This window comes from Lathamus discolor, chromosome 12, assembly GCF_037157495.1.
Source record: "Lathamus discolor isolate bLatDis1 chromosome 12, bLatDis1.hap1, whole genome shotgun sequence".
Taxonomy (NCBI): Eukaryota; Metazoa; Chordata; class Aves; order Psittaciformes; family Psittacidae; genus Lathamus; species Lathamus discolor.
In genome coordinates, this window is record NC_088895.1 from 11,017,483 (window position 1) to 11,041,418 (window position 23,936).

A 23,936-nucleotide genomic window follows, 5' to 3' on the forward strand; every position below is an offset into this window, starting at 1 on the left:
GCTCAGGAAATGTCAATCTAATTGGCAGCTCTAGAGAAAATATCCAAAAAGCTAATTTAAAAGGTTCCTCCTGGACCAGGCTCTAACCCTGCCATATCCCAACTGCAACACACACTTCATATTCCAGAAGGCATCTCCCACATAATGGTTTAGCAACCTACACTGCTGCCAGGAATAGAAAAGTACATCAGACTTCAGCAATTAAGTTTTTCTGTGCTACATAAGGTGGAGAAGAACCACATAAAGAAAATAGCAGCACAGAAAATGAACGGGATAGATTACAGGCATCAGCATTAACAGATAAAAGAATAGCTTCTTTCTTTCATTCAGTAATACACTTGGAAGAAAGCTTTTGCTGACAAAGAAAACTGTAACAAGCGGGACTACACATCAACGTGCAGTTAGCATTCATTTTGTCATAGAGTTCAGCATTCAATTTAGGCTTCACATTTTGCAGCAAGCTTCTGCCTAGGTCACAGACTTACCTTACAGTTCAGGGTCAGCATGAACCTTTACCTTTAATTTTATTGGAATGAGGAGACAGATGGAGTTAAGGAAGTTCAGGCATGCAAAAAGAAAACGTTTTAGGTTTGTATTTAAGCATGAGGTATTAGTGTGAAAAAAGAGAATAAAGAATGAACTGGGCGGTTGTGAGTTACTTTGCTTTGTTAACAAAAAGAGTCCCATGTATAGAATAAAAGGTACTGGAATCTAATCAACTGCTCACAGCAGGAACCCAGAAGTACCACTTATGGTATGCCGCAGATTGACATGTAATCATGGCTGGAACAGAATTACAGCTCACATCACCACATCAGTTCAGTTGATCTCTGCTGGAGCTTGGGGGTGGCGGAAGACGTGGAGGGAAGAAGTCCAGCAGACATCCCCTCATCAAAAAACTATAGCTTAAGGACTGACCGATATAAACCCAAAAGCTTCACAAATTTACTGAATCACAAGAGGCAAAAGCATGAACTGTCCCACTGCAGATGATCAACTTCTTGTTCTATTCAACTGGTTGAAAGAAATCCTGCTCCCACCCATCCAGTTCTCCAGCTTCTCATGGTATTTAGTGTTATTATATATTTAGGGGGGAAAAAAAAAAAAAAAATGTATCAGAGAATTTGTTCTGTAAAACACACAAAGAAATGAGCCCTACTGTGCTTTCAAACACTTGTGCAGACAATAAAGGTACAAAAGCTTGAGCATCTCCACATCAACACAAATCAAAACCAAATCTTAGAAGTTTCAGCTGCAAATATTTCACTTTTTTTTCCCTCCACCAGAGTCTTTTACCTGACCTGGGGCAACAAACACATGTAAAACACGAATGATTGGAAAACTTGAGCTAATTGTGGGTTCGCCAACAGGAAGGGAGCCGCAGCCCTGCGCCTGACCTGTGCTGCTCTGCCCTACCCCTGCAGAGGGACAGGGCAGATCCTGCAGCCACGCAAGAGCGACCACATCTACCTCCAGCACGTGCCATGATGTGAACCACCTCGAACGTGCTGGAGTGAACGTTCTGGGAAACTGGGGAAGGTGCAGGGGCGGGGAAAAGTGCTGCCGGTTGCAACCACAAGCTATTTTTTATATTGTATGAGAGCCTTCTTCCCACAGGTTAGGGACTGATGTTACCCTGATGACTGCATCATTTCACAAAGCTTTGGACACAGGCAATAGAAATGCTTTTGCGGGATGGAGAATACACTGTGATGAGGTCTTGAACTTCTCCTCCCCTGTCTGCTTGTAATGAATGAGAAAAATACACGTTCTAGTGAGGAACAGAGCACTTGTACCTGGCTAAATCAGACACTGGACTGGGGCAGTCAGGTCCTATTTCATGCAAGTAATTAAGTGGCAGGTTTTCAATGTTACTGAACCCCAATCATCTCCTGGTTTAACACCAAGATTGGTGCCACACTGCAGAGGAGCTGAGCACCCCGTTTAAAAAATAAACAACTCATCTTTCTGAAAACAGCTCAATTACAAGATCCATCTCTCCAACATCCCAGGGGGAAGGCACTCACCTGTAACGTGGGGAAACCAGCCTCATACCTATGAACTACCTGGGTCGCTATTTCTCCAGTGTTACACCAGCATTAAGTTTACACAGAGGCAACAGAAAAACCCAATTAATTCATTTTCAGCAGCTTCGGGTAGGTTAATAATGACAACGCTCAGCAAAACAGAGCCAACATTTGCCAAGGGCTATCACATAACTAAGCTATGCCTTGAAACAAGGGAAAGCTGTTGTATCCCATATAATAGTCCCACCTGAGGAATTCCACAAATTACTAACTCCTTAACGGTATCAAAAGGGAAGCAAAAAGTTTCCAAGAACCAAAGGCTTGGATTAACCTCACTCCATTTAATATTCCTCTAATTTAGATGTGTCCATCTGAGCCAGCCCAGTAGCCTCCCTGTGTGTTCTGTGCACTCTTACTGCACAGCTAGTGGGGGGCTGGTTTAGGTACATCCCTGAAAATCAATCATACCTGAAAGCACAGAACCTGAACACAGTCAGCTCAGACTTGGGCATCTCCCACTGCAGGCACCCAAATGCCTCCAGTATAGACACACAATTCCCACTCAAAACAGCTGAGTACACTGTGACAAATCCAATTTCATGCCAGTATGCTGCAACGACACAGAATTTATGTCTGCCACAAGAAAAGTGGCAGTTTCAATACGGAGAAGACAAAAATGCCCTATCTCTCGTGCTACACCCTTTTGGGAAGGCTCTAGAAAGAAGTTATTTTCTCCTACAATGTGTTGGTCAGCAGGGAGTTGCAAGGTGTTTACTGAATAAGTATCAGGTTTCATTATCAAGGCACCGCCACTCAACATGGTCCATACTTATCAGCGCCATTTTTATTATTTTTTATAAATGATGATCTACTTTTCCTTTATGGCAAGGCTTGGAAGTGACAGATGAACCATCAGCTTATCTGCTGATTTTTAATGACAGCATTTTGCATTCATTATTCCCTACTTAAGTCACTTTTTTTTTTTTTTTAAAGGAATAACTTATTTCTTCCTCTTGTCACTGGAGAAATTAAACAGTACACCATTAAGAAGAGTGCTTGTAAAACAAAAAGATACACCTGCTACAGCTGCAGAAACCCACGATGGACAAAAACTGCCTAAGAGGGAGAGCAAAACGAGGAATTTGTTATCTTCAAACACCTCCACTGCCCACCCAGTGCTGAGGTCGAGAGCTTCTGGAGTCAAATCTCTGCACTGAAAACTCCTAAGAGAAAAGACCAAATAGTTCTTTCTGAGTGTGCAGTGCCAACCAAAACATGCAGCATACAGACAACATGTGCAGAAAAGAACCCCCCCAACAACAAAGCTCTTCATGAGACTTAACTGACAATCTTTGAGCCCAGTGAGTCCAAGAACTCCCAAAGAATCAAATCTGTTCATGGATTATACCGATTTAAACAAAAAACAACCAAAACCAAAAAAACCAACCAGGAATTTTTACAAGATCAAGCTATTGGCAGTCGTTTTTAAGGAAAGGTTTTGTGCTAAAGCTTTAGCGATTTGCCTTAATGACCGCAGTATTTCACAGCAAAGCCCTTAACAAGTATCCTGGGAAAATCCACATACAGCATATTGTATAGAAAGAACAAACACAGCCAGCTGTCAAGTACCTGTGTACAAGTTCCCAAGGACAGCATGTCCAAGTTTATAGCAAAACAGAGTCCTACATTTTCAGCCAGGTGTCAAGGAGGACATAACTCTTGTCCGGTTACAGTCCTGATGCAAGCTGCTCCCTCCAACAGGGAGCTATCGTGCTCAAATGTGCTCCCCAGTATTTTGCCTCTTGTTCAAAGCTTTCCTGTGCTCCCTGGAAGCTCCAGTTTATCCCTGGCTTTTCTGTACTGGCACAGGCTGCCCTCTGGAGCGGTTCAATCTCCAGACACCCCAGAGGACCGGGGTCCTGCAAAAGGGCCCATGTCTCAGCTTACAGATTCATCACACTGTGTGAGGGCTCTCAGCTTAACTCCCACCTCACATTCTTCTCAAGGAAACAGAGAGGTTCAAAAGAAACAAACAAAAACCATGCGCTGACACTGACAAAACCATCAGCCAGTTCTTACTTTTTCATTTCACAAGAGCTTCTGGCATTTTAAGTTCTAAACACAGGTGAGGAATATCAGTGGCAAAAGGAGTGAAAAATTTAACTAAAACAAAAAATTTATGCAAAGTTAATGCCAGGATGTTTTATAATGTATCTGGCACAGAGGACTCGAATAAATCAAAGTAACAAACTTAATATTTGCCTGTCTAGCAACAGCACCTCCTAACAATAAAATGAGTTTGAATTCTGGCTAAGTGCCTAACAAATGAGTTGTTAGCTTTTGTACTTTAATGCACTGGCTGTTCAGTAAGCAAGTCAACACATCTCAAATGGGATTCAAATAAGCTCAGGAGGCTCTGCTACAAGTCAAACTCATAAATTGGTAAAAGTGGGAATTAAACGTACCTCAAATACCAGCTCCCTGATTTCACATCTATTCAATAATCTCTTCAGGTCCTATTATATCGAAGAACAATCCAATTATGGTTCTTACATCTCCGTGTACAGTTGCCAAAAATGAATTCCTTAGCAACACTTCCAATATATTGAGAAATATTTCTGTGCTGCAGAAGGTTTCAGTTCCTGATTTCCACAATATTTTCAGGTTTAGCACACTAACACCTCTCATTATATATAACTTGGTTTACCATCAAGACTTATGTTTTCTGCATGTTGCTGTCTCTAATAGCTGTGTGAGTGCCTCTTGTATCATTATATCATTATACCTGGGAGCAAGAGAACCAAGGTAGCTACTTAAAACCAAGTATGTACTTAAGTGGTACCCTACATAAAGGTGCTCTTCTGAATCTAGACTTAACTTTGCCAAAAGAACAGGTTTTTAATCTGCGACTATATAAATAAGTACAGTGTTTACAGAGGAATCAGTAATGCTTTTGTGACAATGGTTTTGATCATGTCTTCTCCTTCCCTTTGGAATCTCCATAAGGCTCACTGAAACCTTCCCATCAGATGATGTTACATGTCTAAAGGTGCTGCACAGATACCTAAATCTGTGCAGACCCCACATTTGTAAGATGAACTATGACTCAGAATTGTGTCATAGTGTCATTGTCCTGGCTATTCAGACCAGCATACACCAAAGAAAAGGCTTCTTCAAGTCTAAGCTATTGAGAGAGAGGAAAAAAAAGGTGATTAAACTATAGAAACAAAACCTACAAATCCAACACAAGCACTTTTGCTCCTTGAGCCAGAGCATTTGCCATAGGAATGAGGAGTCCAGCAGCCCTGGTTACTTGGGCTTTATCACTCAGTCTTAAGTTATCACTTAAACGCGGCTGGAATGTGCATACAGATCTCTATAAAACTTCAGAAATCCCCCAGAATTGCACAGATTTTTGTCATGGACCTCCTGTGGCAGCTCACGTGTGATCATCCACGTGGCCATTTAAACATATTGCACAGGAAATGACAGCAACCAGTAGAGATTCAACAAAGCCCATTGACTCCTGAATGTGTCATCACTCCCTTTGGCATCCAATATGGAAAAAGCATGCAAGCGCCAATGGATGAATAACTATTTGAAGAGGCATTCACTTGTCAGCATGCATTTGAAATTTGCTCCCAGCCTCCCTGCTATATTCTTGCAGTTCTAATTATGCAGACTACCCTACCCTGAAATTAAACTTTCCCAACTGTTACATCAATATTAAGATTCACATATAGGGAAGATATACCCAAAATGAAACTAATTAGATCAAATTAAAAAACAAGACTCGTTTTGGAATGATTGGGCTCATCTTTCAGAAGAAATGTCATTTAGAATAGGCTTTGGATCAGGTTCTGTGGACCACACTTGTTTAGATCTTATTTAAGCCACTTCTTCACCTGTTTGTTGCTGCACCAAGGAAAAGACCAAAGGGACAGTTCCACTGATTTTTTTCCTCTTTAACCCCACATTATATACAAAAGAGAAGCCTAAGAAATGGCTTCTCTTTTCCACATACCACCTAAACTACCAATACAGAAAAATGAGATCAAAATTGAAAAGGCTTAAATTATAACCTAGAAATTTGCCTATCAAACCACTTCTAGAAGCTAGGACCAGATTTCTGGAATAAAGTCTTCAGCCACAAACACAGCTGACAAACAACTGCCTTATCTATCAAGCAAGCCGACCAAAGAATCAGAATTTACTTCCTTCTGATATTTCTTTGGATTTACACAAAGCTTTCTACTAGTTTGGCAACTTAAGAGATCTTTATCAAAAACTGGTTTTCTAAGTCATTTTCATGCCTCCATTCACCTTCCTCAACTGAACACAGGTGAACACTACTGACTTCTTCCAACAAGACCTTCCTCATTTCCCAAATTTTCAGATTTTCCTGCTGCACTGCAGTTTTTCCAACTACCCAAGGTGTGTTTGTTCCAAAAGATACCCTTGGGTCAGAATAAAGGTACCATATCAGCATAGCAAGGATGGAATAAGAAGAGTCATTAAGTCACTACCTTCTTGGACTGGTGAAATGGGGCCAGAAAGCAATTATCTGGACTAGCACTCAGTAATCCCTCTGACCCACCTCTCCTGAAGGCTTCACCAGAGCAGCAATAAAGCTTACTAAGAGGAAGAAACAGCCATCCAAAAGAGCTGGCTGGCCAGGAGAGAATTCATGTGGTTTCCAGGCTATTAGGCTCCCAATAGGAGATGGACAGGTAATTTCATTGTTCTTGGCCTTGAATGAGGGAAATAAAATGAAGAATCCCTCCAGAAATGCTACTTTCCTATATGATCCTAGAACCACAGCTGTCTGTTGTAAGTTGTCCCTCCTGCTGCTGTTAATTTGTCTATTATTTTTTAGGTCCTCAAGAAGCTGCTGTGAGGTGTCAGGGCTTTTATCTTACAGAAACACTTCCAAGCAGGCTTGGCTTCTTTTATACAAAAAGGCCTCCATGTAAAGAATAAAGGTTAGTTAAAATTCTTGTAACTCAGGTTTTCTTTAATGACTCTATTGAGACACTTATGTTTGAAAATGTGTGTAGATGCTCCTCACCGCAGCACTCTTAACACAAAGAAGAAGAGTTTCCCACCGCTCATAATAGAGGTCACAACCTTCAAACTAGTACATTAAAGACAAATCCTCTTCATCAATGGCTTGAGATACAGTGCTGCCTTACGGTCTGGCCAAAGGCCAGAAAATGAACTCCTGCAGGATCTACAGGTCCTGCACACTCTACATTTGAAGCACGTTTCTTTGCCCATGACATCTCTGACCTAAGGAAAGCAGAGAGAGCATAAGAACAGGAGGCAAACACCCAAGCCAGTATGCTGCACCACATAGTCTATGACTTCTTTCCACACCTTAAGCTCCTCTCTTTTTTAATTCAAACCCTTCCTTCTCAAAATAGCTGAAGTATGGCTTCATTGAAGCATAGCTTTCCTGGTGGAAAGGGGCCCAAAGGACGTCTGGACTACTTAACCTACATCAGACAAGTGTGGCAGGGATAATAGCCATCCACTTCTCCTTCCCCATCTCCCTGGCTTTTATTCCTCAGGCCTTCTCTATTCTTTCTTGTCTGCTCTACACATCTTTGTTTTTCTTTGCTTCCTCTGCTCCACTTACTCATTCACTTTATACTATGTGAACTTAATGGCATCCAGCCCACTGCCTTTGCATGGGCCTAAAATAAGACCAAGCAACCCTGTCTGTCTGTACCAGCTACTGCTCTTTTGTGGAAAGCCACACATGCAATTGACCTCCTGTCAGCCAACTGTTGTTGCTGATGGCACTTCACCCGCTCGGTGTCCTGGGGCCAAGCAAGTTTCTTTGGCAATAAACACATCAGTAAGTGTTTCACTGCACATCCTGATGCCTTCCCCAGTGTGGTTTTAACTGCTATGTGCTACTGCAGGCTACAGCCACCCATCTTTATAAGCTTATTTATGTTACTGAGGCAACCCAACTCCTTATTCTAGCTTCAGCATGCCCTGTGATGTACAAACCAAGAGCACAGACACCCCAGGTACAACCAAACTGCATCCTCTGGAAGGCCAAGTCATTGCAGTACATCAGCTCACCAAACAACCAGGACTCTGTTTTGGAGACGGTAAGAATCTCTGCACCACACTGCCATTTTTGGATGACATATGAGCCTGGAGGACACATGTAAGTCATTCTGGAGCAGAGTGGTGGGGAATTCAGTGCAGAAACACCTCCAAAAAGCTGTGGAAGCGAGCTCCAATCTGGCAGAGCCAGTGCCGAGTACAGCCAGGAAGCCTCATAGAGCCCGAGGGGCTTCCAGGTGGAGTGTTTGCTTATAGCCCTCAGGAAAATGAGGGCTGGAATACTTAGCAGGGAAGAAGATATTTCCCACAATACAGAGATGAGTGCAAATCTGTCTGTCAAAGTGAAGAGGGAGAGGAGAGAACCTCGGCTCTTATTTCTGAGACATACCCAAAGCTTTAAAAACAAAACCAAATGATACATCGCTGCTCAGTTGATCATCAGCTCCAATAACACATATTTACTTTAAATAAATACATGCACATATTTTAACTGGCAGCCAACTTTACATCTTCCTTTTGAGTGATATTTCTGGTTCAAAGGGTATTCCCAAGCACAGAAAAAGAAGTGAATTATTTCAAAACAGGAGGGTCTATTTGCATACCTATAAATACATTAAATAACTGCTTTTTCTGATTTATGAATTTATGTATCTGACAGTACAACTGCAATTTTATAAAGTCATTGAAATGATTTTAATTCCGTGAACACCTCTTAAAACGGTAAATAAACTGAATGATTAATTATAGAATCTTCATTTTTGGATTCAAGTTTAAAGACAGATGATGTCAAATGCCAGACATCTGAGCTGGTCTGCAGCAATTAAAAATACACACATCTCCAGGCAATAGAAAAAATACTGCTGAGGACACTTGAAAAAATCCCTCTGAAGATTTCACCCTGCCTACTTTTGCATTCTGCATGTCCCTCATGCAAGTCTAATTTATGCAGTGATGGATATCTTGAGAGATGGAAGCTGTATTATAGACATGGAGATAAAATAATCCCTCAGTGAGAAGAACCAGTTTGGTCCCAATAACATACTCAGCACTGCAGGTGAAATCAATGTCATTAAGTTTGCTAGTTAGCATAAATCTTACCTTTCCGATTAAAGTACTGGTTTGTCAGAAAATCAGACTCTCCTCACCTGATAATGATCCAATACAACTGAATGACAGTTTTCCTGAGTAAGGAAAATGATCTCTTCATATACTCTCAAAGAAGAGTTGCAACTCTGTGGTCTGTTTTGCGTTCATGCCACTTCGTCTCCCCTGAACCAAAGGCCAGATCACATGAACTTTTTGTTCTTCAGCTTTCTAGCAAGCAGACACTGAGCACCATGAAATATGTCATACTGTGGGGCCATGGAAACTCAGCTCCTGCTCGCCAGTGATTTGAAGTAACCCGAGTCCTATAAAATGCTAAATCACTCTGGCAAAGTTCCTGCAATCCCATTCCTCTGGATATCAGTGCTGAGTTACGAGCTACCACAGCTTGCCAAACACAGACCGTGCTCCCAGGGCATTTCTTCAAGCCCTCTTGCCCTAGTCCTTCTGCAGCCTAATTTGTGACATGTTCCTGAGATGCTTCCAGAGAACTCCGAGGTGCAAAATACAGAACTGCAAGGCTCAATCCATCTTTCGGCAAAGAGAGTGGAAAAAGCCTGCATGGTCCTTACAGAAATAAGACCTGTTTTCTGGAAAACATGTCGGATTTGTGTCTGGCAGAATCCCAGACTTGGCCTTGTATTTCAAGAGCCATTTTTGCTCTAATTCAACACATTGGCCTACACACCACAGGGAAGACCCCAGTCCTTCACAAAAACAGCCATTCTGCATGGAAGGCTGAAAGCATTCCATTTTTATCTAAACCCACCAGCCCTAACTTTCTCTCCTTCACTCAATGCAGAAATCCATCAAGATCCTTTCCTGCGGAATGGAAGTGCTGGGTCCCAGCTGCAGGCATAATGCAAGAGTATTTGTGCTTGAAGCAGAAAACGTTGTCTTTTTTGAAACAAAACACACTGCTGCTTCAAGTAACCTTACCAAAATGAGATTCACAGAGTTCTGCCCCGAGGAGAGAGTACGAGGGAGAATAAATGCAGATGGCAACAATCAATCTTTTCGCTCAATGAGCTACCAGAAAAGTCCTTTGAGATGGCAGCAATAAGGGCAAAGAAAAGCTCCAGACAGATCCAAATAGATGTGTGCATATATACTTGTATGTATTTAAAATAAATCTCTTCTTTTTATACTTTTTGTTCAACTACAGGCTCAAAAAGAGGTTTTAAATACAAGCTTATGGGACTACTAAAGAGGTGAATTTATGAATGTATTCCTAACAAAACACACTCTGGAAAGCTTTAATCTATGAATTGTGACAACCTTGGACAAAATGGATTTTTAATAGAATATAATGTAAACTGCCTGAAACACTGTGATAAGGAAGTTTTTTCTTAAGTAATGCACAGAAAAGGCATGATGCACTCTGCATGAAAGGAGGAAAGGTCTTAATTTAAAGCATTTTAATGAGCACTCAATTGGCATAGGGAAACGTGAGAAATGGAGATGAAAAACTCATGATAACAATAATATTGCAGAGGGGAGAAGGAGAAAGATTAGAAAAGTAAGCAAGTTTGAAAAGGCTCCAGCTGATAACACTGGCTAAAAGGAATGGAGACGGGATTAAGAACATGTCACAGTCCAAAGCCTCTGTTCTCCTTGCATGCAGTGTCTCTTGGTGGTTCTTATCAGAGCTGCACACTGGGGAGGAAAGAGCAACCCAAGTGCACAGCAGTGGAGAACAGACCTCTCTCTGAGCTAAGGACAATGAGGATAGGCAGATTTCAGCAGGAGCAGCTGTGACTTGCTGGAGTTTCTCACTTTCACCAAACCAACCTGAGCTGTGCGAGGTTTGGAGGCCCCTCACAAAGCCCAAGAGAGGTTGCAAAACCATAGTAAACTCAGCCGTCTCTTCCACAAAGAAAATGAGCCAGGCTCAGAGGCCCAGTCCTGACTTACCCACTTCTCTACTACCAGCCAAACAACAGCCAAGTCAGCAGAAGTGAAATTACTTCCAAGAGAGAAAAAACTGTCTCCCCTGAGGTAGATACGATTCTGTTTACTAATAGCTTCTGCTCTGCAATGAAAGAGATTGATCCTGCACTCTCACTTGTATATAAACTGCCTTTAATTAAGCTCCTTGTATTACTAAAAGGAGGAACAGATGAATAGGGTCTAGAGACAGTTTTGCCACATTGACCTAACAGAAGCAAGTCTGGGTCTCTGCTCATCTAAATGAAACAGGAGAAGCCCCACATAAGCACTTAATATTCTTCAAAAGAAACAAGAGGGCCACCATTATAACCAAAAAGGCAAATTAAAGATCAAAGTTAAATATTTACTCTAAGCACTACAATATTTGCACACCTGGAGATGATCTGTCAGCAGTTTCTATTTGCATACTTTAATTAATAAAAAATATTAAACTAATCTCACTAAAGGAAAGGGTCAAAGTATTAATTACCTTGAGATCTGTTGCTTTTGTGCAATTTAACAGTTCAACACGAAACAAAAGTCAGTTTTAATAAAAACTAAGTTAGTGTGACAGGTATAATTTCATGGATTAGCGAAACCACGTACACGGCAATAACTTCCAGTGTTCATCCTATTTTTTATCTAACTTTTAAAACTTTGTTTCAGTTCAATAACTCGATTCCTCCCCAACTTCAAACGATCTTAAGTCTTCTTTTAACCTCAGCATTTCACTTTCAAATTGATGGGTTTCCCTCCTCTGAACAGAACAGAGGTTGCAGTTGTTTTAGCAAAAAGAACCCAACTGCAGCATTCAGCAGAGAACAGATGCCTCTGAAACCCCAGATCTGCTGCCTGAACTGATTCAGGTCGAGAAGTCACCATAGGTCAGAGGCATGAAGGTTGCCTCCCGAGCCAGGTCTTTGCTGGCTGAGCTCCCACCCCACCAAAGGGACTCACTGGCTTCTTTTACAGCTTTAGGAGGAACTGGGGAATCTTACTAAAAGATTCAGAGACAAACCACAAAGTGCCAAATGAAGCCCATGAAGCCCCAGCTTCCAATGGTGGAAGGTGGCTAGAATTTCCTTCATCACAACCTCGAAGTTACAACTTTGACAAATGTACTTATGAATAAAGAGGGGACTCCCCCCACCCTTTTTGTTCTAATGGGGAGGAAATGCAGGAAACAGCTAATGAACTGAAAGGTTTGCATGGCATTTCAAGTGCTACAGAGCCAGAAAGCTCTATAGCACTTGACTTCACCAGAGACACTGAGCAGGGAATCACCTCCCTTCACTTCTCGCGTTTACAATGCAAATGTCTGCGTCCCACTCAGTCGCCTCCACTCTGCATCTTTACTGCAGAGAAACAGGCACTTTTTGCTCGCTATTCCATCAGGCCTGTTTTACACATCCAAGAGGACTCTCACCTCTGCAGTGCCTATTTATCCCTTCTGCTAGAAAGCGAACTCGCACTAAATAGCTTTCACCTCAGCGCTTGCATTGCAGGTACCCAGAGCTAGATGGGATTCATTTGTTCCCCAACTACAGCTTCAGAAACTAAACAGAGTAGAAACTCTCTCTGCACTCCAAACCTCTGGCAGCAATCTTCCTAGGTCTCAACAATTACTAACAACCATTTTTCTCCTTTACAGGAGCTTTCAGAAAAAAAGATGGAGGCAAAAGACTCCCCATATGAAAATTCTGACATAAAGTTTAGAGATTTCCTAATTATGATACAGTTTCAAGTTAAATGTATGCACAGTCTACTTTAAGTGTAGAGTAACTGCATGGTAACAGAGAGAAATGGCTTGTATTGTAAATACATCATTCTGGCTAACTAACAACGTAAATTTCTCATTAAGTTTGATGCAGCTTGTGGGAGCATAACCACAGCAAACAGACACAGCATTCCTGAAACAGTTCATAGACTCATAGGTGTTTCACAGCAGTTACTTTCATGGCTTTTCAAATAAAGAAGAGAGCATTGTCCTATATTGCTTTCAATTATTCTTCATATTTCTCTATTTTAATCCATGCCTTTCTGTTGGCTCTTTGGCAACAGGGATCCTCCTGCTGCCCTGAAGGTGCATGAAAAGCAAATGTGAGCTCTGATTAGTTGGCTGCCTCCAGTTTAATTAGATAATCTACTTCTAAAGCTCAGAAGTGAAACAAAAGGAAAAAAAAAAAAATCTCTCATCAGATCACCTACAGCTCTTCCAAGGAAGCTGAGGAGGAAAAATTACTGTTATTAGAACAGCAATACAACTCCTTAAAGAAGCTATTCTCCTACTCTGACAGCATTTCAGCAAGGGTTAAGGCACAGCAGCACATGGTGGCTTACCTGCTCTCTGCGCTAGGGTCGTTGTGTACACATGTCACTGTGGCAGTGGTCCTCGCACTGTCTGTTTCTTCTTGAACCCCCCACTGGTCTGCATCACTGACTCTGATGTCCAGGATCTTCACACCGGGGGCTGTCCTAATTCTGTTGGGGAACAACAGGCATTGCTTTAGTTACAGACCTCCTACAAATAAATCCAGAGGTAAACAAGGAGATAAGAGGAAATATTCCTTCTTCCATTAGTAACAGACTAATACATTGTAACTGTAAGTCATTCTGCCTTAAAAATACAAAAAGAGGTCCAATCATTTTAAAGAGATGAAGTATGAGTTTCATTATGTGCAAAGCCAGTTAATTTTCAGCCTGAACAATGAGGAGAGAATAAGAATGCTCTCTGCTTCAGTGGCACTACTTTGATATAAATGAAACAGATGTGACTAAGCAGAAGTTGATTTAATTTGTGATGTCTTTCCTGCAGTTTAAGATGGAGACTCAGAACACTGTGATATAAAATACATTCTCCTGCTTGCAGACCTTTGGGAGCAAGGTGCCTTTTAATGTTAGGGCAAGCTGCATGGGAAAAAAAGAAAGTGCTTCACTACTCCAAAGACTGTAATGCAGGAAGGAATGAGAGAAGGAGTATGTTATTCTAGATGCAGGACTGAGGGATGAAAATAATCATGCTAGCATACTGGGATGTATCAAACTGGGCATGTCAAACTCTTCCTGCTGAAAATAATATGATGCTGACATGGAAAACCTTGATTTCCTAAGCACAGCTAGAGTTTCAAAGCAGTTTGGTAGCTGGTAAATGTCACCATTTTTTTTGCTTTAAAAAAATATGCTTATAAAAGTCCATGCTCCAGTGAGGCTCAGCGTTACAAACAGATTGCCAAGGAATAGGAAACAAACTGTTTTTAATAGCAGGGACTTCATTTGTGCAGCTTGACTCCTGAAACAAGCCTGGGATTTCGACAGGAGTGCTGCAAATATGCCTGGAGAACAATTAGGCAGAAAGCAAGAGCTGTAGTGCCATGTTCACCACTGCTGCGACTTCATTAATTAAAAGCAAAGCCAAGAGGGACCTCTTAGTTGTATGGTGGAATGAAACAGCACTGCTGAGACTTGAAGCGTTACTTAACAGTGAATTGTGATGGATTTACCCCGATGCCTCGTGGCCAGTTGCTGCCCACATTACATTATTAAGAATTTCCTTAAGTTCTATCTGAATTCATGGGTTTGGATCAAAGGAACTTCAAGATGCAATTGGTGGGGTTTTTTCTTCTCAGAAGGAATTAATTCATCTTGTTTTTATGATATCTTTATTCTTGCCTGTAAGGCTTTACTGACTTGATGGGCCATATTCACGCCTGGCATAACCAGCCTGATGAAAAATGTTCCCTGCAAGGAGAGAATTTTCCTTGCTATTTTTCTAATTGTCTCCTTCATGTTTCTCCACAGACATTCACATCTCCAAATAACGCGCCTCAAAGCTTATGTGCCTCTTTCCCATCACCTCCTCTTTCTTTCAAAGGAACACTCACTTATTCCATAGTAATTACACTGGATCAAATAATTCCTGCCAGACACCTACATGGCTTCATTTCAGACTGACTTGTTCATGAGAGAGAGAATTAAGCCTTCAGCAATGGATTCAATAATTTTCCTCATCAGAGTCAGCCTCCCACTTGAAAAAAAAAAAAAAATCACTGGGGCCTGGCAAAAATAAAATAATAAATCACCAACCAGCACTTTTGAAATGTTCTCCTTCCCAGCCAGAATGATGGCGTTTAACAAACTTGCCTCCCCACCACCCTCTCAATTTCTCATGTGTTTTCTTGCCAACATGTCTGGAAACCCCCAACCCGCCTGTCCACCCAAGTCAAAGCCTCAATTAATTAAAGGTTAACTGAAGGGCATAGGATGCTGGGGGGGGGGACACAAGAGGACAGCTGGATTTTCCCCAGGATTCATCACCCTTTTTCCATCTGTCAGAAGCCTGGGAAGTCCTCCTACACAGCTTTTACACTACAGACATCTTCACTCTGCAGCATTCGCTTTTCATCTACTCCGATCCAAAACTAGCATGTCAGTTTACACCAACAAGGGTGAAAAGCAGCACTGAACAGTTCCCTACCACACCTGGCCAGGCTTTCACCATGAAGCACCCCTGTGCAGCTCCATTCTTCATGGAAGCTGAAACTGCTGCTCCTCTTTCTCATCACCAGTGGTCCTCACACGCAGTGTAGCAGTAAGGATGCAGCCTTAAATATCCACATCTATTTACATGCTCAGCTATTCCAACCTCTTCCAGACACTGCACCCCAAAACTCTGGCTTCTCTCTTCAGCCAGCCCCTCAGCTGTGTCTACCTCCCTCAGCCAGGGAGCTTTGCTGTTCTTCTCACGTCTGAACACAGCTATGAGATGCTCTTTGCCAGTGTGGACATCACATGAGGCTCCCCTGATGCCTGCCCTCTTGGCTCACCACTTGGCTTCTCCTTCAGGAGACTGGCCATTAATAGGCGTCCCTCTGGGTTTTGGCAATGCTGTCTTGGCTGCTTGCTGCACATCCCCTGTCTTGCTGGGTTAGCACCAAGTGAACATCCATACTCTGCTCCCCAGCTACATCTTCCAAAAATGTCTCAGAATGCTGCATTTTAGGAAAATTTCCAGTCTAATCCCCTGCAATGCATCTGCTCTGGTGGGCTGAGACAAGATGTCATTTTGCATTTTTGGATATCAGTAGAGCCAGGAAGGTTGAAAGAGGGAAGAAACTGAATTCAGCTTCTCACTTAGGAAAAGTCAAGAAATTCAAATGAAACCAGCCTACATATGGGTGGTTTGAGCCTACTGTTCTTCAGATAAGTGATTCATATCTTTAAATCTGCCCCCAAGCTATACAGGCACAAAAATTATTGTAAGTGATGGGGACGGAGGCTTTGAAAAAGCATAAGAAATTCCTACTCAAGCTGAGATGAACTGGAGAGAGGCTGCTGAATGGTCAGTGCGCAAGCCCAGGCACTGGGTTTATTGCCCTGCTCTGGGCAATAAACCAAGCTAAGCCTCTGTTATAAGTTTGGATGCATCATTTAGTTTTCTTATACCTCCCTTCCCTCCATATAAATACTGGGAAGTGCTGCTCTTCCAACTCAAAGGGAGCTGTGAGGATAAATACAACTTCTTGAGAAAACTGATGTCCTTTAATTTTACCTGCCGACAAAAATTCTTCAACCTCTGGTCTTGAAAACACAGAAATGACCTACTGAAGTATGTCACAGGAGCATGACCCAAGAAGTAACTGTTACCACTCAGATGGCTTAATACTTTAGTATAAAGGTAAGTGTGAAATTTTTATTCATTTTTTTAAGGAACACAACATGAGAGCCAATGGGAAATTTGGCAAAACTGACATTCCCATGAAAGACATCCTTTCTGAAAAGCCAAAATTTCAGACAGAAAACTATCCTGTTGAAAAGCACTTGCCTGCCTTTAAAACATTACAACTTACATGGCATTTTGATAACATAATTAGCAGAGCTGTGAATGAGACTGAGAAATACTGAATGAGCTCAACAGAAGTTAGCCTGCAACAGGGCCCCCAACATTCCAGCCTGTATCCACAGCCTGTACCACAAATCACTATTCCTGATACTCTCTTCCTTAGGGGTGGAGGAGATCCAACCCAAACATGATATCCTCAGGAACTGAGGAACTGATCTCATGACACTTATGCCCGTAAGATCTTAAGTAGCTGGGGGGGAAGAAGAGGGGTAAGTGTCAAAGCTCTCCAGAACAAGGAATCAACGAAACAACTGCTTCACAAGTGCATTTAGCCCTATTCCCAGCCATAAAGGCAGAATAGAGGAAGCTGCTTTCAATACAGACTGCAGAATACATTTGGTATTCCTGGCAGTGTTATTTTTCCCCCTGAATAGTGCATCCTCCATTTACTGTAGAATGTAAAGATGGAAACATGATGGACTGAATGGAGCAGGCAAGCAGAAGCATCCCCAGCCTGCCAACTTGGAACAACCAGAACTGTCCTAAAATGCAATCCCAGCCTTAAATGTATGCGACTCCATGAATTCAACTGTGCTAAACCTTTTCTCTCAGTTACTACAACAGAGGGAAGGGAGAAGGTACAAGTAATAACCAGGGCTGAAAGCAACTTAAGGGCTACAAGAGGAATCTGAACAGCCAAGCACTCAACAGAAGTGGTGCAGGGATTTCCACCATCTCCCAGTCATGCAAAATCTACAAAGGTAAATGCTTGCTTGCAACACCCCCCAGCAACACTCCCGGCAGTGGTAATTAGGAAGGGAAAACTTGGCAAATGGAACTTTAAAATAGAAACAGAAGGAAAAGATATTTAGGAAATAAAACGGGAATGTGCTCACAGCAGATGGAAAATGCTCAAAGTGATGAGAAAAAAAAAGACTTTTTCAGAGCTATTTTAGAAATCCTCTTATCTCCCCCCTATCCCATTACGGGGGAAAACACGATCTGAGCTAAATGCACTCTCAATGACGTACTAATAATAATGGTTATGATAATAAATTTCACTTGCGATTTCCAACCATTTCTGAAGTCAGCCCTTCAACACACATTTTTAGGCCAATTAAAAATGAAATCATTCTCCTTCCCTACAGGAAATCCAGCCTGAAGGCCAGTGTAGTTAACTTGCCTAAAATCACGTTGTCCCTGCAGAGCTAGAATGAGGGTGGATGCATCCCGATTCCTGAGCTCACGCTTCAGCCAGACACCCCTACCCAGCGTTAAGACCAAAGCTGAGCAGAGCTGAGTAATTCCGAGGGCTCACAGAGCATTTTACATATTTGAAGAACTGCACAAACAGCAAGTAATTAGTTCTGAACAAGGACCCTGGGGAGTTTCTAGTTAAAACACATGTGGTTTAAGATACATTAAGCAGAGCACTATAAATTAAAATAATCACTGAATTCAGATGTAACATCTGGGGACCTTTAGGGTGCGAAATGGGCAGTGTTTCTATATAAGAAGTAATAGAAGCATCACTGCATAGGGGGTGGAGGCAAGTGGAGTTTGCTGGGAGATATAAGGAGGAGAGAGTATGTGATTTGCAGCTGCCATATTGAAGTGCATTCCATGCAATTTGGGAGAGAGGCACAGGCAGTCAGGAGTTCATTGATGTGAGCATATGAAAGCAAAACCACGTGGGAATCACTGGTACAGCAGATGGAAGGCTGAAATGGGACCAGAGCTCCCCATGAGAGGCACCATCCCTCTCTTTTGTGTCCTCCTAAGCTTCCTGGCCAAAATTCTCTGCGGGTAATCCAGAAATCTGAGGGAAATGAGGTGCTGCAAACTCATCCAGAAAACATATGGCAAAACCAGGAATTATCCCTAGAGCTGCCAGGGAATATTTTGGTATCTTCACTACAACCCCCCCCCACCCCACCCCAGCTCTCCTGCTCCTGCTTTAGACCCACTAGTAACAGACAGTGTCCCCTGCACTGGCCAGGCAAGAGCAGTCTGTGGGTAAAGTGGTATGTGTGACATGAGGATGCCCTACCAAGCAGATAATCATCCTGCACAGCCCCACCTCTTATGGAAGTCACATTTACAGCAATGCGGGATCAGGTCCTAAACCTTCAGTAGCTAAGCAAGTGTTTGTTTTTTTAAAGTATTTTTCCAAGAACTTCACTTCTTTCTTCTTTCATATTTTAAAAGACCTGTCACAGATTTACGTTCCAACTATTTCCTCATCACATTCTCCTTAAAATGGGAACACTAGGTCAGCTGTGTTTGTTTCCATGCTTCCATGTTAATGTCACTATAAGTAAAGCTAAGTATGTAAAACACACATCAAAATACACAAAGATCCTGCAAAGATCCAAGCCCTCTCCAAAAGGTCACAAGCACAAATAATATGATGCTTTACCGCAAAGTAAAAACAAGCAGCCTGCAAAGCCCTGTGGAGGGGTGTAGGTAGACAGCAGGCAGACAGCAATTTGGAACAGAGGGCAGCTGCAGTGCATCAAACCAAAGGAAATCCCAAGTAAAAGGGTTTAACTAATGGTACCTGCAGGTAAAAAGCTCAACATGGGCCTGGTATAAAGCTCATGGCAATAGGTGTTACCAGTGAAATACAGTGGGAACTCATGGTGGGATAAAAAAATAAAAGCATGTTTGCCCTTGGGGATAAAGACAGCTCAGTACTTAGAGACAGCAAGTTCCAAAGTAAGCTGGAGTTTTACTTCTGATTTGACCTCTACCTTTCATCCATGCTAAAATCTACTGCAGTGACTGCAGTCCTTCATTGTGAGTCTAATGCATCACTGGCCCAAATTCGTTTTCAAAACAAGACACAGATATGCTGTGCTCTTCCCCCCACCACAGGACACGGCTTTCCCAGCCCCACCTCACCTTGTGCCCTTTCTGTATCCCCTGACCTTAGCACTCTCCCACCTTCACACTGTAGCAGGAAATGGGCCTTTCCATCCCTCCCATTCACCTCAATTTCTCTCTGCATCTGTTATTTTTATACAACCTTATCTAGCTGTCTTATTTAACCCTGTCAAGCATTTGGGGTTGCAGCTTCTATGAAAGCAGTTATTACCGTCAGCATATCTCTGACATATATACACTGACAGGATATCCAGCACGCACTCAGGGAAGAAAGTCAATGCCAAAGCACTGGGTAGGACAAAGCAGAGAAAATCAATAGTGACCAGCACAACGCAAGGCAGGAACAGCACTGCTCAACAGACATGGTGGCTAACATGAGAAAAGCCTAGCACCTCAGAGAACAGAAAACCCTTTGAAATGGTGGAGGGGATCAATGCTAAAGATTTAGGATGATATAATTACCACCCTTCTACCTGAAAAGGTGAAGCCATCAACCTATTTTTTTCAGCCCATCAAATGTTTCAAAATATGCCAAGCATCCAGCTCAGTAGCATATTGGATTTTGAATAATGAAAAGAGTAAACAGGATTTTAATTTGAATTCTGACAGTAAAGTGCTTTCCATGTGATAAATTAACTATTAGGGAAGACAAATTAACACAACCTTCCCTTGAGTATGATGGTTTATGATTTTGAGAAAGCTTTTACAGAAGCCTCAGAATAAGGCAGCATAAGAAACAGGAGATGATGATGGGGGGTGTATTTTATCAAAAGCCTCCCTCCTCCTTTTCAGCATGTGTAACAAGTGCAGCAGATTTTCTCAAGAGCTCACCATTCTTCCTAGGACTGACTACACGCTTTAGGCTGGACCATCAGCTGGTCTGAACCACCAGAGATGGATGAATATTTTAGCAACTGCTTAATACTGAGAAGCTGAATTTCACATCTGTGAAGCAAGGTCAGAGAAAGAGGTGTCCCCCTTTTATAAGGGAAGGGGTTGCAGAAACAGTCTCTAGATACAACGCTGTGCTAATACAATCAGCAAAGATTACATGAACATCTTCAAAGCAGCCTAACATGATGCTGTATTTCCATATCCAACAGAAAATTCAAAGACATTTTAAGGTTTCATCATATTTCAGCAGAAACTCTATTTTTCAATCTGTTCTCTCTCACACTTAGCTAAGCAAACAGAGCTGAAAAAAACAGCAGACATTCTAATTGGCTTGAAATTAAAGTTATTAATTTTTATTCTTATATATTGCTGTCACAAACCAGACCTTGTTCACATGGGTTTCCAACACTGCTATGGAAACCTGAGAGATTCGAAGTCTTTATGTAATAGGAGATGAAAATGCCATCTCCCACAGTGAACACTGTTTTCTTTGAAATATATCAACAGTGGAATTTTGTCCCTCTGGGAGAAAAAGGGTTGCCAGGCACTGGGGCAGGAGACATTGAGTCTAATTCTATCAACTCCAGACATTTTATTAACCATTTAACGGTCTGGGCAGCTTCGAAATGGGAATAAGGATGTTTCCTCATCTTTGCTCAGATAATCACACAAGGAGAGAAAGAAATACTATTTCTACGGAGATACTGTGCATTTGTATACTTAACAAGTGTCCAGATACTGCGTTTCGTTCTATTTCTGCAATTTCCCAGTAGCTACTTAAACCTGCAGGTCAGTGTTCTGCAGCAATTGAGATTTTCCTACTAAAACTAAAAGCCAAAATTTATTTGACTCCACCTGAATACATAGTTGTGCCTTTGACATACAAATTACTTCAATTATAGCATAAACAAATATGGCTTTAGATTGTGCTGAAAGCTCTTAAAACTCCAGCAAACTCTTCACACTAAGAAGACAGGCCGGATGTTTGGGTTGCTGACCCACTAGCACAGCTCCAGTGATTTCCCTCACAGGGAAGCAGATCCTCTGTCCTCTCTGCCTGGAGGGCAGGAAACATTGCCCGTAATTTGCAAATAAATACACAATTCCTTGACACATTACACTTGCAGAGTATCCGATAAATATGAACTATTATTACTATTGATCAAAAGGAGAAAGCAGGTCTTCTTCCAAGTCTAAATGATCCTTTTGCTACCACACACCTCCTGACATCCCTATCTCATTAGGATGCACCAACAGCTCACACCTCTGCTTCCCCTGAAAGAGGAGAGAGATTTTCCTTTATTCCACTGCCTCCGTTCCCTTAACTGAGCTAAGAATTGTTGATCATTATTCAAAGAGCTCCAGGGCCTGCTGTCACACGCCCTTAGACATCTCCAAGAGTTGAACTATGTGCCCTCTTTTCTCCAAAACAACAATCTGTGGTGTACTTTCTCTGTAGAGAGAAGAGGTAAAATGCTGGAGTGGTTTTCTGTAACACACGTCTACAGAACAAAAATCAAAGCCCACTCAGTCTCTTCAGCCTTTCTCTCAAAGATCTAAAACACTCAGACTACATCCTTTGTCTTGAAACCAATGCAATGCTGTAACAGATGAAACTCTTCCTTAAAGCCTAGAAGTACCGGACAACATGCATTACCAAGTCTGAAGGTGTCCAAAGTATTTGAACTTGGAATTCTTGCAATCATGCAGAAACACAGCTTTGAAAACTATAATGAAAAAATCAAAGTACGTCAGAGGTTTCCTCCTGCAAAGACAAAGATACTTACAGGTTTCCTTTCATTGAAAGGCTTCTTTCAGGAATCAGCCCTGCAAAATGTCTGTAGCCTGAATAGAGTTCAAGCCTCCTGTGAGACAAAGAGTTTTTATAAAGGTGTCATTTTTCTACCTCTACAAGCAAAGAAAGCCCTGAAGGTCATGGTTTTGGGAGCACCTAAACAACAACAAAGTACAAGCTTTCCATCCCTCTTCCTGCAAAACTAGATAATGAGCGCCACAGCACTGTCTTGGTCAACACTGGAGGGGGGTTTACAGCAGTTAAAATAGTCCATCACTGTGGCTAAATTTAATCACTGCCTTGGAAACTCAGATTTTCCGTAAGTAAGGAGTGTGGTAAATACAATTCAGATTAATATAATTCCCTTTCACCAGCTAGCACTGTCTCTGACTTAAGATCAGAAAAACTTCCCTGGGTTGCTGCTGAGTACTACAGAGTTTGATGCATTCGTCAGACTGTTTGTGGCACAATCCCTAGGGCTGAGAGCACATTGTGACTGCAAATCCCCTGTCAGATGCCAAGAAGAGGCCACTCGTAGCCAGTCTGTGGCTACTCTTGAGACTGTGTGTAATCTGGCCCAGAAAGTATCCAACAGAGGAGGCCTGCATGCACTGGAGTCTCACCTTGACTTTCACACAGCTAATATACATCTTTCAATGGTCTAAAAAGTACATGGGAGAAGACCAGCAGTGCAGTTAATGGGCCAACAACATACTGACATGTCTCCTCCTCTTAGGAGATGAGGCTAAAAGCAGCAATGGTCATCTTTACCTGCAAGGTTGCTTGAAACTGCACCAATAGAAAGCAATTAAAAAAGAACATTAAAAAGAGCAGATTTGTGAAACCTGCATAAACCCCTAACATCAACTGAGACCAGTCCCAACCCTTGGCACATCCAACAACTGCTTAACAGCACAAAGTGGTCTTTAAGGGATCTGTCATCCATTTTTCCACACTTGCTCAGTACTCTGCATAAAAAAGCAGCACAGAAAAGGCTGTTATCAGGAACTCGGCCTAGGCTATGGCAAGGAGTACAAGGGATGGAGTTCTAGGGAAGAGGGATAAAAAGCACAGCAATGAAGATCCTTCCAGAATTAAAAAGGCCACAAGAACTTTGCTTGCACTTGTAGTTGTTGTTTTTATTGGATTATTTTATGAGGTTTTACGTTGTTTAATCGAAGAAAGAAAATGGATGCCATAAAATATGCAGAGCTAACCGGGGCTGCAGAGTATATTGCTGAATATCGCTAGTAATGCCATTTCCCCTTCACTGTCAAAAAATACAGCTCTCGTTCTTTATATCCCTGTCACATGGAACAGTGGTCCTCTGCGCTTGCCAATCAATCATCCTGGAGTGCACCTTTACCTTAAGCACTATGTG

At 42.0% G+C, this 23,936-nt stretch overlaps 1 protein-coding gene across 5 annotated transcripts in view; it reads right to left on the minus strand.

Moving 5' to 3' along the window:
- The window catches only part of TMEM132B (transmembrane protein 132B), a 243,399-nt gene that overhangs the window by 119,957 nt on the left and 99,506 nt on the right, over positions 1-23,936 (minus strand). For all 5 annotated transcript variants that reach the window (XM_065692445.1, XM_065692444.1, XM_065692449.1 and 2 more), the window contains exon 3: positions 13,482-13,622. In XM_065692445.1, the coding sequence (XP_065548517.1) occupies positions 13,482-13,622 (141 nt within the window). The remainder of the gene's footprint in view (positions 1-13,481; positions 13,623-23,936) is intronic.